Source organism: Quercus robur, chromosome 12 (genome assembly GCF_932294415.1).
Source record: "Quercus robur chromosome 12, dhQueRobu3.1, whole genome shotgun sequence".
In the NCBI taxonomy this organism is placed as follows: Eukaryota; Viridiplantae; Streptophyta; class Magnoliopsida; order Fagales; family Fagaceae; genus Quercus; species Quercus robur.
Window position 1 is genome coordinate 41,144,817 of NC_065545.1, and position 13,700 is coordinate 41,158,516.

At 33.9% G+C, this 13,700-nt stretch overlaps 1 protein-coding gene across 1 annotated transcript; it reads left to right on the forward strand.

Annotated features, from left to right (window-relative positions):
* The first annotated feature begins 1,135 nt into the window (after positions 1–1,135).
* Positions 1,136–2,742, forward strand: LOC126708522 (uncharacterized). Its single transcript, XM_050408311.1, has 2 exons — positions 1,136–1,284; positions 2,286–2,742. Exons 1-2 carry the CDS (start codon positions 1,136–1,138, stop codon positions 2,740–2,742), a joined length of 606 nt encoding a protein of 201 aa, XP_050264268.1.
* Positions 2,743–13,700: the final 10,958 nt, after the last annotated feature.

Below are 13,700 nucleotides of genomic sequence, written 5' to 3' on the forward strand. Positions count from 1 at the left end.
CAGATTTAAGGCCTGCTTCAGGTCACATGAATTCAAAAGAGCCGTTGGGGAGCAAGAATCTAAAAATTGAAGTTGGGCCGAGTGGCATGAGCAAGAATGAGGGTAAAAGAAAAGCCCAATTTGAAACAGGCTTGAATATGTTGTGCAAGGAGTAGGTGAATGCAAAGGATTTAATGAGCATGGGCTTAGGGCACAATGAGAACTTGGACCGATTTAGTCATGGATCAATGATAGTAAAGCCCAACTCCATTTCAGTGAAGGGAAAGAAGGACTTTGCAAGGAATAGGGCACTCCACACTAACTCGTCCCAGACTGGCCATACAAAGGAAATAAAAAATACTAACACCGAGTGGATGGTTAGCATTTGCATGATACAAGCAAAAAAAAAAAAAAATGGAAGGTTCAAGTTTGGAAGTAACTTAGGGAATGAGATGGGTGATCAACGTGGACGGCGAGATAGTGGTGATTCCATGAGTGATCATAGAGGAAATAAGAGCACGCCCCATTCACACCATAGGGTGGTTCAGTCCGAAGCTCTGATAGGCATGGAAGATGGTGTTTTCGTTGACGCGGACAAGTTCAACGCTGGGTTATCTCCATCTAACATACTTGTCTTGGGGAAGAATGGCAGACCTGTGGTGGAAGTTTCTGTCAGACACGCCGGGGCTGGAGGAAGAAAACCTTGGTTTGGAATCTCATTCCTCAAATATCAGCGAACCCAGTGTTATGCAAGATGAAACCACAGGAGAGTTTGACCGCGAGGAGGATAATGGAGAACCAAGCCATAGCAACTGCTTTTATGGGAAATCGACATGCAACAAAGTTACTGCAAGTCTTCTAGCCTATCACGGAGTTCAACATTTACTCAATAGCCACGGAGAAAATGTTGGGTGTGCTGGAGCATTGTGTGACATTGATGCTAGGCAGAGGCCAGACGATGGAAATGGTACGGATGACTGGATGGAATTTGATGGAGGAAGTGAGATTACTCCCTCTGTTTGATGAGTGTCCGACCCCCAACCATTGTTTAGTGATGAATATTATAGCCTAGAATTGTAAAGGAGCCTTAAAGCCCTCCTTTCAAAATCATGTTAGGGAGCTGGTTCAAAATCACAACCCGACTATTATGATTATCATGGAAACCCGAATTGGTGGTGATAAAGCTAGGAATATCATGGATAGGCTGTCGTTTGATGGGGCCATTCGCACAGACACGATTGGTTTTATTGGTGGTCTCTGGCTTCTCTGGAATTTAGATAAGGTTCAAATAACCCAATTAGCCATGTCAGAATAGGAGGTTCACATCTTGGTGAAGGTAATGTCTTCTACCTTTGAATTTATTTTTTCAGCTATTTATGCTAGCCCTAGATTTCATGAAAGATGCATTTTGTGGAATAATCTAAAAAATGTTGCCAATTTACATGAGAAACCTTGGATAATAGCTAGAGATTTTAATGAAGTGCTTGCAGATGGGGATAAATTTGGGGGTAGAGTTATTAATTCAAATAGGTCTTTACTCTTTAAAGATTGTCTTGATTATTGCAACATGATAGATATGGGGTCACTGGGCCTTGATTTACCTAGACGAATAGACGTAATATAAATGCCCTTGTCCAAGAAAGAATTGATCTCTTTTTCACTAACCCAAGCTGGTGTGCTACTCACCCCAATGTGAGGGTGACCCATCTTACAAGATGTGTGTTTGACCATTGTACTATGCTTCTCAAATCCAACCCAAGTAACGGGATTCATCTTCCCAGACCTTTTAGATTTCAAAGCTTCTAGTTATCAGATTTATCATTTCCTGGGATTGTTTCAAAAGCCTGGGGTCTTTCCTACCCTCTCTAAGTTGCTATTGAATGTTTTTCCAGGAAAGTTTCGGATTGGAATAAGCATAATTTTGGAAAAAATTTTAGGAGAAAGAAGAGAGTTTTGGCCTAATTGAATGGGATTCATAAAGCCTTGGCAAAAAATCCTTCTCATTCTTTGATCGAAATGGGGAAATCTTTGCACAAAGAGTTAAATGATCTTTTATGTTAGGAAGAGGAGTTATGGGTGTAGAAGTCTCGCATTAATCGACTAATTAAGGGTGATAGAAACACTGTTTTTCATCATATGTCTACGATTGTGAGGAGAAGACGTAATCGAATTTCTTGTACAAAGAATGATATGGGAGAATGGATCAATAGTGAGTTTAGAGCTATGAATTACATTAGAGAAGGGTTTAGCAAATTGTTTACAACTACCCCTGTTTATTCCCCTTTCCATCTTCCTCCCCCCTCCAGGTGGCAAGCTGTTCTATCGGAGAATGATAAGGGCAGCTTGAATATGCCAGTCTCAGAAGTTGAAATCAAAAAGGGTTTGTGGGCTCTTAAGCCGTACAAAGCCCCAGGTCCAGATGGACTCCATACAATGTATAAGATTGTCACAAAGATCATCGTAGCCAGGCTTAGACCACATCTTAATAAGTTGGTTTGCCCTCTCCAATCAGCTTTTGTTTCGGGTAGGAGAAGTGTAGACAATGCTATTGTGGTTCAAGAATTGATTTACACTATTAGTAACAAGAAGGGACGGGGAGGTTACATGGTGATTAAAGTGGACCTAGAAAAGGCTTATGACAAAATTGAATGGAGTTTCATTACAGAAGTTATGATTAATGCCAACTTTCCCCACAACTTGGTGAACCTCATTATAAGTTGCGTGTCTTCTGTATCCACATCTGTTCTCTTTAATGGTGGTTGAGCCTATTTTTCCTTCACGAGGAATTAGGCAAGGTGATCCATTATCACCTTATCTCTTCATTCTTTGTATGGAAGTCCTTGGGCATCTCAATGAAGATAAGTGCAGTGAGAAGAGGTGGGTTCCTATAAAAAGCTCTTAGAGTGGGATGGCTCTTTCTCACTTGTTTTTTGTGGATGATTTGGTCCCCTTTGCAAAAGCGGACCATGTGAATTGCTCCACAATAAGGGATGTGCTTGATGTTTTTTGTGTTCGGTCGGGATAATCCATCAATGAGAGTAAATCTAGAGTTTATTTCTCCCCAAATATAGATATGGACACAAGAGAATCTTTGTGCGATATTTTGGGATTCAAGTCAACTCCAAATCTTGGAAAGTACCTTGGTTTTCCTATAAAGCACCGGGGAGGGAACAATCAAGACCTAAAACTTTATTTTGGATAGGGTCAAGCAGAAGTTGGTGAGGTGGAAAGGATTTATTATCCCTTGCAGGCAGCTCATTCAAGCTTCTACATCCGCTATTCCTGCTTATGTCATGCAATGCATGGCTTTACCCAAGAAGTTGTTGGATGATATTGATAGAGTTAACCGTAATTTTCTTTGGGGATCTTTGGGATCTTCAAAAAGAACGCATTGGGTGGGTTGGCACAAAGTGACCAAAGCTAAAGAGAAAGGGGGTCTTGGATTTCAATCGGCAAGGGGAAGGAATCAAGTTCTTCTTGCAAAGCCTAATTGGAGATTCCAAACGGAAAAGGATGCTTTGTGGGCAAAGGTGCTAAGAAGAAATTATTGCACTAGCCAAAGATTACATGCTAGAAACAAGGACAAGCTCCCTTATTCTAGAGTGTGGCAAGCAATTCAAAAGGGTAGTGAGGTTTTCAATAAAGGCATATGGTGGATTCTAGAGCGAAATAGTAATTTGAGTCTTTGGTATGACAATTGGATTGCAAAGGCCCTTTAAGAACTTTAATCCAAGGTCCACTTTCTGAAGAAGAAGAGAGGTACCAAGTTAAGGATGTTTTTGGTCCTCATGGATGGGATTGGTCAAAAATTTCTATCCAAGTTCCAAATAATATTCTTATGGTAATCAATGCCATGCCTTATTCATTGAGAACATCATTTGAGGAAGATAGGCTGATTTGGAATGACGATAACCGAGGAGATTTTGAGCTTAAATCAGCCTATAATAGCCACCAGATGCAGCGAGGAGGAAGAGGAGTTCATGGGGTCTTGGGTTTGGAAGGTGGATACTTTACCTCGAATTAAGACATTCGTATGGCAATGGTTGCATAATAGCATTGGTGTGGGAGAATGCCTTGTGAGAAGGCACCTTAGTGAGTCGGATAGATGTCCCATCTGTCAAAGGGAAGTTGAGACAATTATCCATAGACTTAGGGATTGTGAGATGGCCAAAACAACTTGTACTAGCCTAGGTATTCGATCTAACAATAGCTTCTTTGAGGATAGTATTCACAATTGACTTGAAAAGAATTACAAAGATAATAGTTGCAGAGTGAACAATCAGCCACCATGGAGAATTGCTTTTCCTTTCGTCATTTGGTTGTTGTGGCAACGAAGAATTAATGCTGTGTTTAGAGGCCAAAACACTCAGTCTGATGTTCACAGTGAAGCCATGTTTCAGGCGCTTGAATTTCAGCATTGTGTGTTGAATCCTAGAATTTCGGGTAGCAGAAAGTTGATTCAGATCAGATAGGAGAAGCCTCCGCTTGGTTGGGTTCACCTAAATACAAATGGATCAGCCTTAGGAAACCCAGGTAGAGCTGGTTGCGGTGGTATCATTCGAAATGATCGTGGAGATTGGATTGGAGGATTCTCTAGAAGCATCGGGGTCACCACACGTTTTATAGCGGAGCTTTGGGTTCTCCGAGATGGCCTTATCCTCTGTCATAACTTGCATTTACACATTGTTGATATTCAAATTGATGCGAAAGCTGTTGTTGATGTTATTAGTAATTCTTCTTATACTAATTGGTTTGTTATGCCTATTGTTGATGACTGCAGGTAGCTGATTTCCCAGCTAGCCCAAGTCAGGATTGAGCATTGCTATCATGAGGAAAATTATTGTGCTGATTTCTTAGCTAGGAAAGTTGCACTTCAAGATTGTAGTTTTAATTTGTACCAAGATCCGCCTGTGGATCTTTTAGAACTCTTTAGTTCGGACAAGGATGGAATGTATTGTAACAGGGCTGTCCCCAGTGGCGACTCCAAGAATTTTTTCCAGAGTGTTCCTTAAGAATTTATAAGTTAAAGTCAACACGAATTCGCTTAGAAGATGAAGATGAATTTTGCATAGGAGATGAATCTTGGGTACATGGTTTTCTTATCAAATACTTGTCCATAATTCTAGCAAAAAAATAAACAATAAACTATAAGTTCATTTGAAATATTAATAAAATTATTAATTATTGTTGTTTAGTTGTTTCATTAATTTGTTTGTTTTTTATAAACTATAATTTGTTATATTGTTGTTTCATTAATTATAAAATTATTAATTGTTGTTTAGCCTAATATAGTAACATAATTTAATTTGTTTGTCTTTTATAATGTATTGGTTAATTAAATAATTGTTTATTAGTTACATTGCTGCACTAGCACACAGCCACACACCCATATGCATTTACCTCGGCCCCATGCCCCCATCCACCCCCCAATTCCAATGCCCCATGGCCCTCAATCACAAGACTAGAGCCAATCAAATAAAGTCAATTAATTGTATCTCACCAAAAACACAACACCAACACTAAAAGACAATTAATTTATCTCACCAACACCACACCAACACCAACGGATAACTCCAAAAACAGGGCAAATATTAATAAAAATTTATAAAGTAAACTATGCAAAAGGCAAAACAACAGACAAATGACAATCACAGTTCAAAGTCTTAAAGAAAGAGAGAGAGAGAGAGTCTGAGTCACACTTGTGTACAACTCCTCAAACTCCTCCTTCAACAGATCAGAGAAAGGAGTGACTCTGTGGACCGTTGTGGTGTCCAGCACTTAGTGAGATCTGGCGATCTTCTTCTCTATCCGTTCCGTTGGTCATCTCAAGGGAAAAAGCGAGTGACCCAAGGCAAGGATAGCGAACATTCCCTCATATCCAGAGCCAGTTGCAACGTATCCTAGTCGTCCATTGTCATCCATGCCAAGCGCGCCGCCTCCGAAGCCGCCGTTGTGTCCTTGAAGCTCCTTCGTAGCACTGGCACGCCGGCGTGGATCGTCGGCACCACCTTTCTGATCCTGGCTGTGCCACTCATCATCAAGATGGACCGCGACCAACAACTCATCGAAATCGAGCTCCAAAATGCCAACCTCCTCAGCATCGCTCCCACTCCCAAGTGAGTGTGACACAGAGAGAGAGACCCTTTTGCTTCTTTCTTTTTCAATTAGGGTTTTTGAAAAGTTTCAGACTTTTTTTAGAGATAGAGAGAGAGTTTTTAATTTGGGTTCTATTTGAGGCTTGATTTGATTTTAGTATATTAGTTTAGGGGTTTTTTTTTAGAATCCGTGGGTTATTGGGTTTGCTACCATTTGTTGGGCTTGCCGTGGGCTTGATGTTGGGCTTGCCGTCCGTTGTTTTTTTTGAGAATCCGTTGGCTTGCCTCTTGCTCTGTTACATTTTTTTTTTTTGGGCTTGAAAGCAGAACAATTAATTTATTTATTGAAGGTGTTTCTAATTTTGATTAAGGGTGTTCCTAATTTTTTTTAAAGGATAAACAAATAAAAAATTTTAATTAATATATAAATTTTTTTCTAGTTCAGGGTGTTCCTAAGAACACTCTAAGCATAACCACTGGCTGTCCCTGAGTTTGATGCTTCTCTCTAGTTTCTGTTAATGCAATTTCCTCTTTACCCAAAAAAAAAGAAAAAAAAAAAGGAAAACGAAGTAGATTCTTTTCAGTCTTCACTTTTTCATTATTAGTGTCCAGCTAGCTATGCCCATAATAATTGGTCCAAAACAAAATGTACAGAGCATTAAAGCAATCTGAGTTCACATTTATTTATGGCTTTTGTATCCTTTTGGTATTGTCATTGTCTCATTGACGTCGGTGGGAATTTCAGGTTTGTTTGTATTGAAAATTTGTGATTTGTGATGGCTAATGACATCTTTCCATCATGTGTTGTACACTTGCATATGCCCTCTTTGAATATGCATCTTGTTAGGTTTGCTTTGGTGAATTATATTTTATTTGTATTCATGCTTTTACATCAACATGTAGACCTTTCAAATGAATTTCTTACCCATGAATATTTTAGCCAAAACTCTTCTAAATTAGGTTGCCATCTCTGTTCATATTAAGTTTACCTAATATATATATATATATATATATATATATAAGTTTTGACCTTAGATGAGGGGAGTGAGAGCTTCCCCTTAATGTTAGGCATTATGAAAATATGTTATGTGTTTGTGTTTTAGCCTTTTAGGTACAATTAGTCACAAACTAGCATGTTACGTTTGATAATTTTTTTAGGATGGTGTTGTTATTGTTATTATTTTATTTATTTATTTATTTATTTTTACAATATAGACTAATTTTATGAAGAGAAATGCATTTCATAATCATATTGCAACATGGTTTTTTTTATTATTGTTAAATTGTATTATTTAATTCGTGTACATCTCCAAGTCAATTACACGTAACTCCACCTTTCCACAAGAAGGACATTCACAATCCTAATGAGCTACTCTAATATTTTTGCATGCTTGGCATTTTGAGATGCGAAATGTGATTTTAAAAATTGTCAATTTTATTTCTTATTTAATTTCTATTATTACTAGAGAACGTCTCATTTTTAGTTATGATAGGAAATATGGTTTTTCTGGCTAGAGTTTGATTAGTTTTAAGTTTAAATTTTATATGATTATATTTAGTTGTTGATTATTGATTTAATTAAGTGAGTGTAATGATTAATTTTATTGCATTGTAAATTTTATAATATCCTTTGTATGACCATCTCTATTTTATTTTTTACTCATCTTTGACGGCCTTTTGTTTTCTAATCAACAGTTACTAATTGACGTTTGATTTCTTTTGTTTTTCCTTTCTTTCTCTCTTCATCCACTCTTTATTACTTTATATCGCTTTTTTTTTTCTTTACCATTAATCTCTCTCCGAAATGTGATTTTAAAAATTGTCAATTTTATTTCTTATTTAATTTCTATTATTACTAGAGAACGTCTCATTTTTAGTTATGATAGGAAATATGGTTTTTCTGGCTAGAGTTTGATTAGTTTTAAGTTTAAATTTTATATGATTATATTTAGTTGTTGATTATTGATTTAATTAAGTGAGTGTAATGATTAATTTTATTGCATTGTAAATTTTATAATATCCTTTGTATGACCATCTCTATTTTATTTTTTACTCCTCTTTGACGGCCTTTTGTTTTCTAATCAACAGTTACTAATTGACGTTTGATTTCTTTTGTTTTTCCTTTCTTTCTCTCTTCATCCACTCTTTATTACTTTATATCACTTTTTTTTTCTTTACCATTAATCTCTCTGTGTGTGTGTGTGTGTGTGTGTGTGTGTGTGTGTGTGTGTGTGTGTGTGTGTGTGTGTGTGTGTGTGTGTGTGTGTGTGTGTGTTTCTTGTTCATTGGTAGCCTATTGTTTTCCCAAATTTGATGATGATTCTAACGCTTTAAATATGCATTGTAACGTTTATTTATTATTATATTTTTCATTCAATTTTGTTGCCCTTAAGTTAGTATATCCATAACTATTAGTTTGTTTATGTTATGTTTGGTTTGATATCCTTGTTAGCTCAACTGGTAAAGTTTCTGATGGTTGTATAAGAGATCTGGGGTTCAATCCCCACCTACACAAAAAACTGATTGGTGTCTTGGTCTGATGATTAAAGAGCTATCATCAGGAGCGAACACCATAGGTTGAAACTCTCTCTCTCAAAAAAAAAAAAGAAGTAAAATACTATATTTTTAATTTTTTAAAATAAAAAATAAAGAAAATATATTAATTTAATGATGTAGAGGATGTGGCTGAATTTAAATTGTGAATAAAATAAGTTGAGAAGAAAAATGGTAAAAATAAAAGATACACTAATAAACACCAAATTATCCAAATCATGTTATGTAATGGAATAATGTTATATACTTATAGTTCCTAAATACACATACACACACACACACACTATCTTTATAATGCAATAAGATAAAATTTAACAATAATAAAAAAAAAAAAGATAACAACTTAAATCACAAAACTAAATCGTAGAAAACTTAAAAATTAATCAACCTAAAGTAGAGATGTAAGGAAAAAAAAAATCCATCGAAAAATGAAAAGAATTGAGAGAAAGAGAGAGAGAACTATTTTTTTGTGTGTAGAAATTATACATAGAATGAGAGAGAAAATGACAAATTTACAATAAAATAATGAGAATAAAAAGAGCCAAAAACAAAGGAAGATAAAGGTATAGAGAAAGAGTGATATTATGGCAGAGACTAGAGAGTAGTGGGGAGATGAAAAAATAAAAAGGAGAGAGAAATGTTGAAGAAAGTGTAACAATAAGTTGGGAAATTAACAATAAGAAGAGGAGTTAAAAAATAAAAGAGGTGATATTCTGATTTTTAAATAATGGAGCTTTTAAGTGAGTAAATGTAAAAGATAAAATAAAATTAAAGAAAAAATTAACGAAAAAATTGAAAAGAAAAAGTATAATAACATAACTGTAAATGTGACTCAACTGGAACATAACAATAATAAATGATATTTTTCATGCTTTAGTTATATATTTGACAAATATGAGAAGGGCTAGTGAGAACATTCTCATGGTAGCCTCACTCTTGATTTTGAAAGTATAAAACATACTAGTTTCATCAAATGCGCTTTGCGTGTGCAATGAGACTTTTTTTTTGTAGGTTTTTTTTTTTTTTGTTTTTATTTTTTATTTTTTTAGGAACTTGGGGTAGGTTTCTTTTTTTAGAACATGGGGTAGTTTTTTATTTTATTTTATTTTATTTTTTTTAATTTTTATATATAGGAAAATGGAGGTAGTTTTGGTTGTATATATGGGGTAGTGGGAAGTTTTATAGAACATGGGTTAGTTTTATAAACATGGGTAAGTTTTTTTTTATAATTTTCTTATTTTTAACCTTATTTTTATGTTTTAGGAATAAAGATAAGTTAATTAAATTAAGGGTATTTTTGAAATTAAAAAAAGACAATAATTAACCTTTTGAATTTTCTTAATATACAGAGATTACTATAAGAGATTAAATTCTATAAGGATGTGGTGTAAAACCAATATTTTACTCTTTCAATCCTAACATGTCACATCATTTTATCACATATTTAAAAATAGGCACAACTACACCCAATCAATTTTAATACTTAATATAAATTCAACAAAATTGAGAATTTATTGAGATGTTATTAGGTGTGGTAGGATGTATTAAATTTTAAGTAAAATGCTGATATGACAATCTCTTATTGGATTGTGTAAACTATAGGTTTTACACCCCATCCTTACCAAATTCATTCTCTTTTATTATAAAAATTTTCAATTCAAACAAAAATTTTCTATTCTTCTTTTAATTAAACATGTTGTAGGGGAACTACCAATAGTAAATTAATTTTTACGTTTAACTTTAAAACTAGCAATAATGCTTGGTACTAACAATAAAGTTGAAAATCCAGAATAATGTTTCCAGGCGGCCGGTGACGTGCTAATAATGATAATAATAATGACTAAGACAATATGAAAATATGATGGTATTACACCAATTCATATCATTTAAAAAATTTTAATAGTGACTATGACTCTTTGAGCTGTGAAAGTGAACCTAGCATATGCAAGTCTTATGCTTTTTTGATACTAAGCATATGTTTGGTAAGAGATTTCTAGTAACGTTGTTTAAATTTTGTAGAAATACATATGAGTGAAAAAGTGTATGAAAATACATGTTGTAGCGTTTAAACACCCTTACCAAACAGGGCCTAAAACCTCAAATATTATGTAGGAGAACATTCATGAATTCCAATAATTTCTTTTGAAGACTCTTAACTTTAGGGACATATCATGCATTTGTTGATTTTCAAGCCATCAATAGCGATCGAACTTGCTTATCTTTCTTAGCTGCTAACAAAGGTAGACAACCATTACAACTGTGATCATTAAGCAAAATGTTAAAGGTCCATGAGCTTGAAGGAAAACCTACCACCCTGAATCTGACCACCCAAGTAGTGAGTTGATCACACACAGTCTTAGTTGAAGAGAATTTAGAGTTTCTCATCTTCTTTTTGCTTCACCTTGAGCTTATCATTTTCATTGAAAGCATTCTACAATTTTTACTCTAATGCACGGATATGATCCATTGATTTCTTTAGCTTCTTGTTCTGATCAAATTGTTCAAATTTTGAATCAAATTACCATTCAATTCAAATTAAACACAAAATATACAGTAATAGACAACCCTTACTTATTGAACAATGATTTAGAAATCAAAGCACATACACAAACAAAAGCACGCACACAAAACAACAAACACGCCCGCTCAGAGAGAGATCATACTGCCATTTCTAGATTAGTCTTTACGGAAGCTTTACTCTTCACCAACTTCTCTGCAAACAAACAAATCAATCACAAAGGTCCCAAAATGTTCTCATGTTAAGGTATGGGCTTAGGAAGGTGTTAGACACCTAAGCTCATTCAACCTATGAGTTAGCCTCCATGCTCATGTTCCATAGCCTGATTCTATTAAGGAACCCACTAATGGGCTTATCATTCATTCATCAACTCATGCACCATGCCATCACACACACATCATCTTATCATCACATCTTCATGCTATCACCATATCATCAACATATTTGTCATCACATCATAGTAGGCTAATCATCATATCGTATCATCATTGTTCATCATTCAAATCCCAATAATGTTATTAATCAATTAAATCAACCTAATCATGTTTCTAAGGAATCCAAGAAGTCCTACACATGTTGCTATTACGCAATCAAAGGTAGAAAATTAGACAGACAACAAACTTAATTGAAAAACTGGGTTCTAAATGAGTTTGTGTATGCATGACTAAGGTTGTGTGCGCATGCTCCTTAAGTTGTGTGCTCGTAGGATCGAGTAGCATGCGCACCCCAAGGCGAAAAACCCCAGATTTTAAGCTACTTCTATCTTGGAGTAGGACACGGCTTGTGTCCAATGGAAGTTGTGCCCAGTGGAAACTTCCACTGGACACAAGCCACACCCCTTGGAGTATATCTCTAAACTAATTAATATATATATATATATATTTATATATATATATATATATATAGCAAAAAAGAGAGAAAATCCAATTAGATTCTAAATTGAATTTCAATTATTTACTAATTTTATGCTATGTGTTTTATCTAAGTTTTTAAAATTTTTTGCTATAAGTGAGTTAATGTTGTGCAAAAGATGAATAGTCTAATATAAATAAATCATAAAAAACCCAATAAAAAAGAAGAAGAGTAAACTCATTCGTGTATCGAAAAAAAAAAACTATAAAAAAAGAGAGTAAATCTCATGTACATATCTATGGCTTAAAAAATGTATAAGTTTTACAACAGGTATAATTTGAACTCATATATGTAAATAATTGTAATTATTTTTAATTGTACCATACACATAGGGTTGTACACTAGTTGAAGTAATTAAAACTAAACTAAACTAAGAAATTAAATAAAAGTACTAAGAAACAATTAAATTAAAATAAATCTCACATTTTTAAAAGCCTAAAATTTGTTTAAGTACAATTACAATTTTTCCAACTTTCAACAAAATTTTTTTTAGCAAAAAGTTAATCCAAAAGTGTGAGCGAGTTTGGGAACAACTTTTTTCCGAAAGCTTATTTGCATAGTGTTTATTTTTTGAAAGCCTCGCATAGTGTTTATTTTTTGCATAGTGTTTATTTTTTGCATAGTGTTTATTTGCATAGTGTTTATTAAAAGATAGTTTTTGGTAACTTTCATTTGAGTATTTGACATTAGCTTATTTAGTTTTTTTTTATTGAAAATGTGCTAAAGTATACTTATACTTTGAAAAAATGAGAAAAAAATGAGGTTAAAAAAATTATACATAAAAGCTAACCTAATAAGTTGGATACAAATAATGGATATGCGTGACAAAAGGCTATAAACTAGCTTAAGGCTGTTATTGCATACTCCAAGAGTATACTTTCTCCTTCTCATAGAGGGGTGGGCCTTTATTGTAAAAAAACTAAAAGTTTAGATTATTTGAAAAAAAACAAATAAGATGGGGCTAGACACAATTTATAACATGTATACACAATTTTTTTTTTTTTTTAGGACTTATCAGACCGGTAGACTATTAGAATTAATAATCAAATTATAGATTGAAGGATTTATTTATATTTAACTTCCATATTTGAATATATATATATATATATTTTTTTTTAATTTGTATTGAAAGAAATATGATAAAAGAGGCTAGAAACTATGTTAATTTGTTGTTTGGTTTAGTATGTGGAAAAATACTGGTCATTCTGGGTCGACCCAATCTATCAAAAACTAGGTAAGGGTTATAGATCTAGCAACTAGTATTTGTTCAATAAATTTCCATCTCAAATTTGTTTGAGTTTGAGTAAATATTGTATGAGACGGTCTCACGAGACTTATGTCTTAATGATATGTGGGTTTCACAAGTGTGTGACCCACATGTCATTGAAACATAGGTCTCATGAAACTGTCTTATATAAATTTTTTTTGTTTGGGTTAAATCCAAATGGATTAACTTAATTCATTTATTATTTATAGTTTGACAAACTCAATCATTTTTTTTTTCTCCCAAAATTAAATGCAGTAGTCTTTTTATATTTTTTTAATAAAATAAAAATTAAAGGTTTGGAAAGGTAAAGTCTAATTAAACATGATAAAAAAAATTAATAATCTTATTAAAAAAAAAAAAAAAAAGGAGAGGAGGA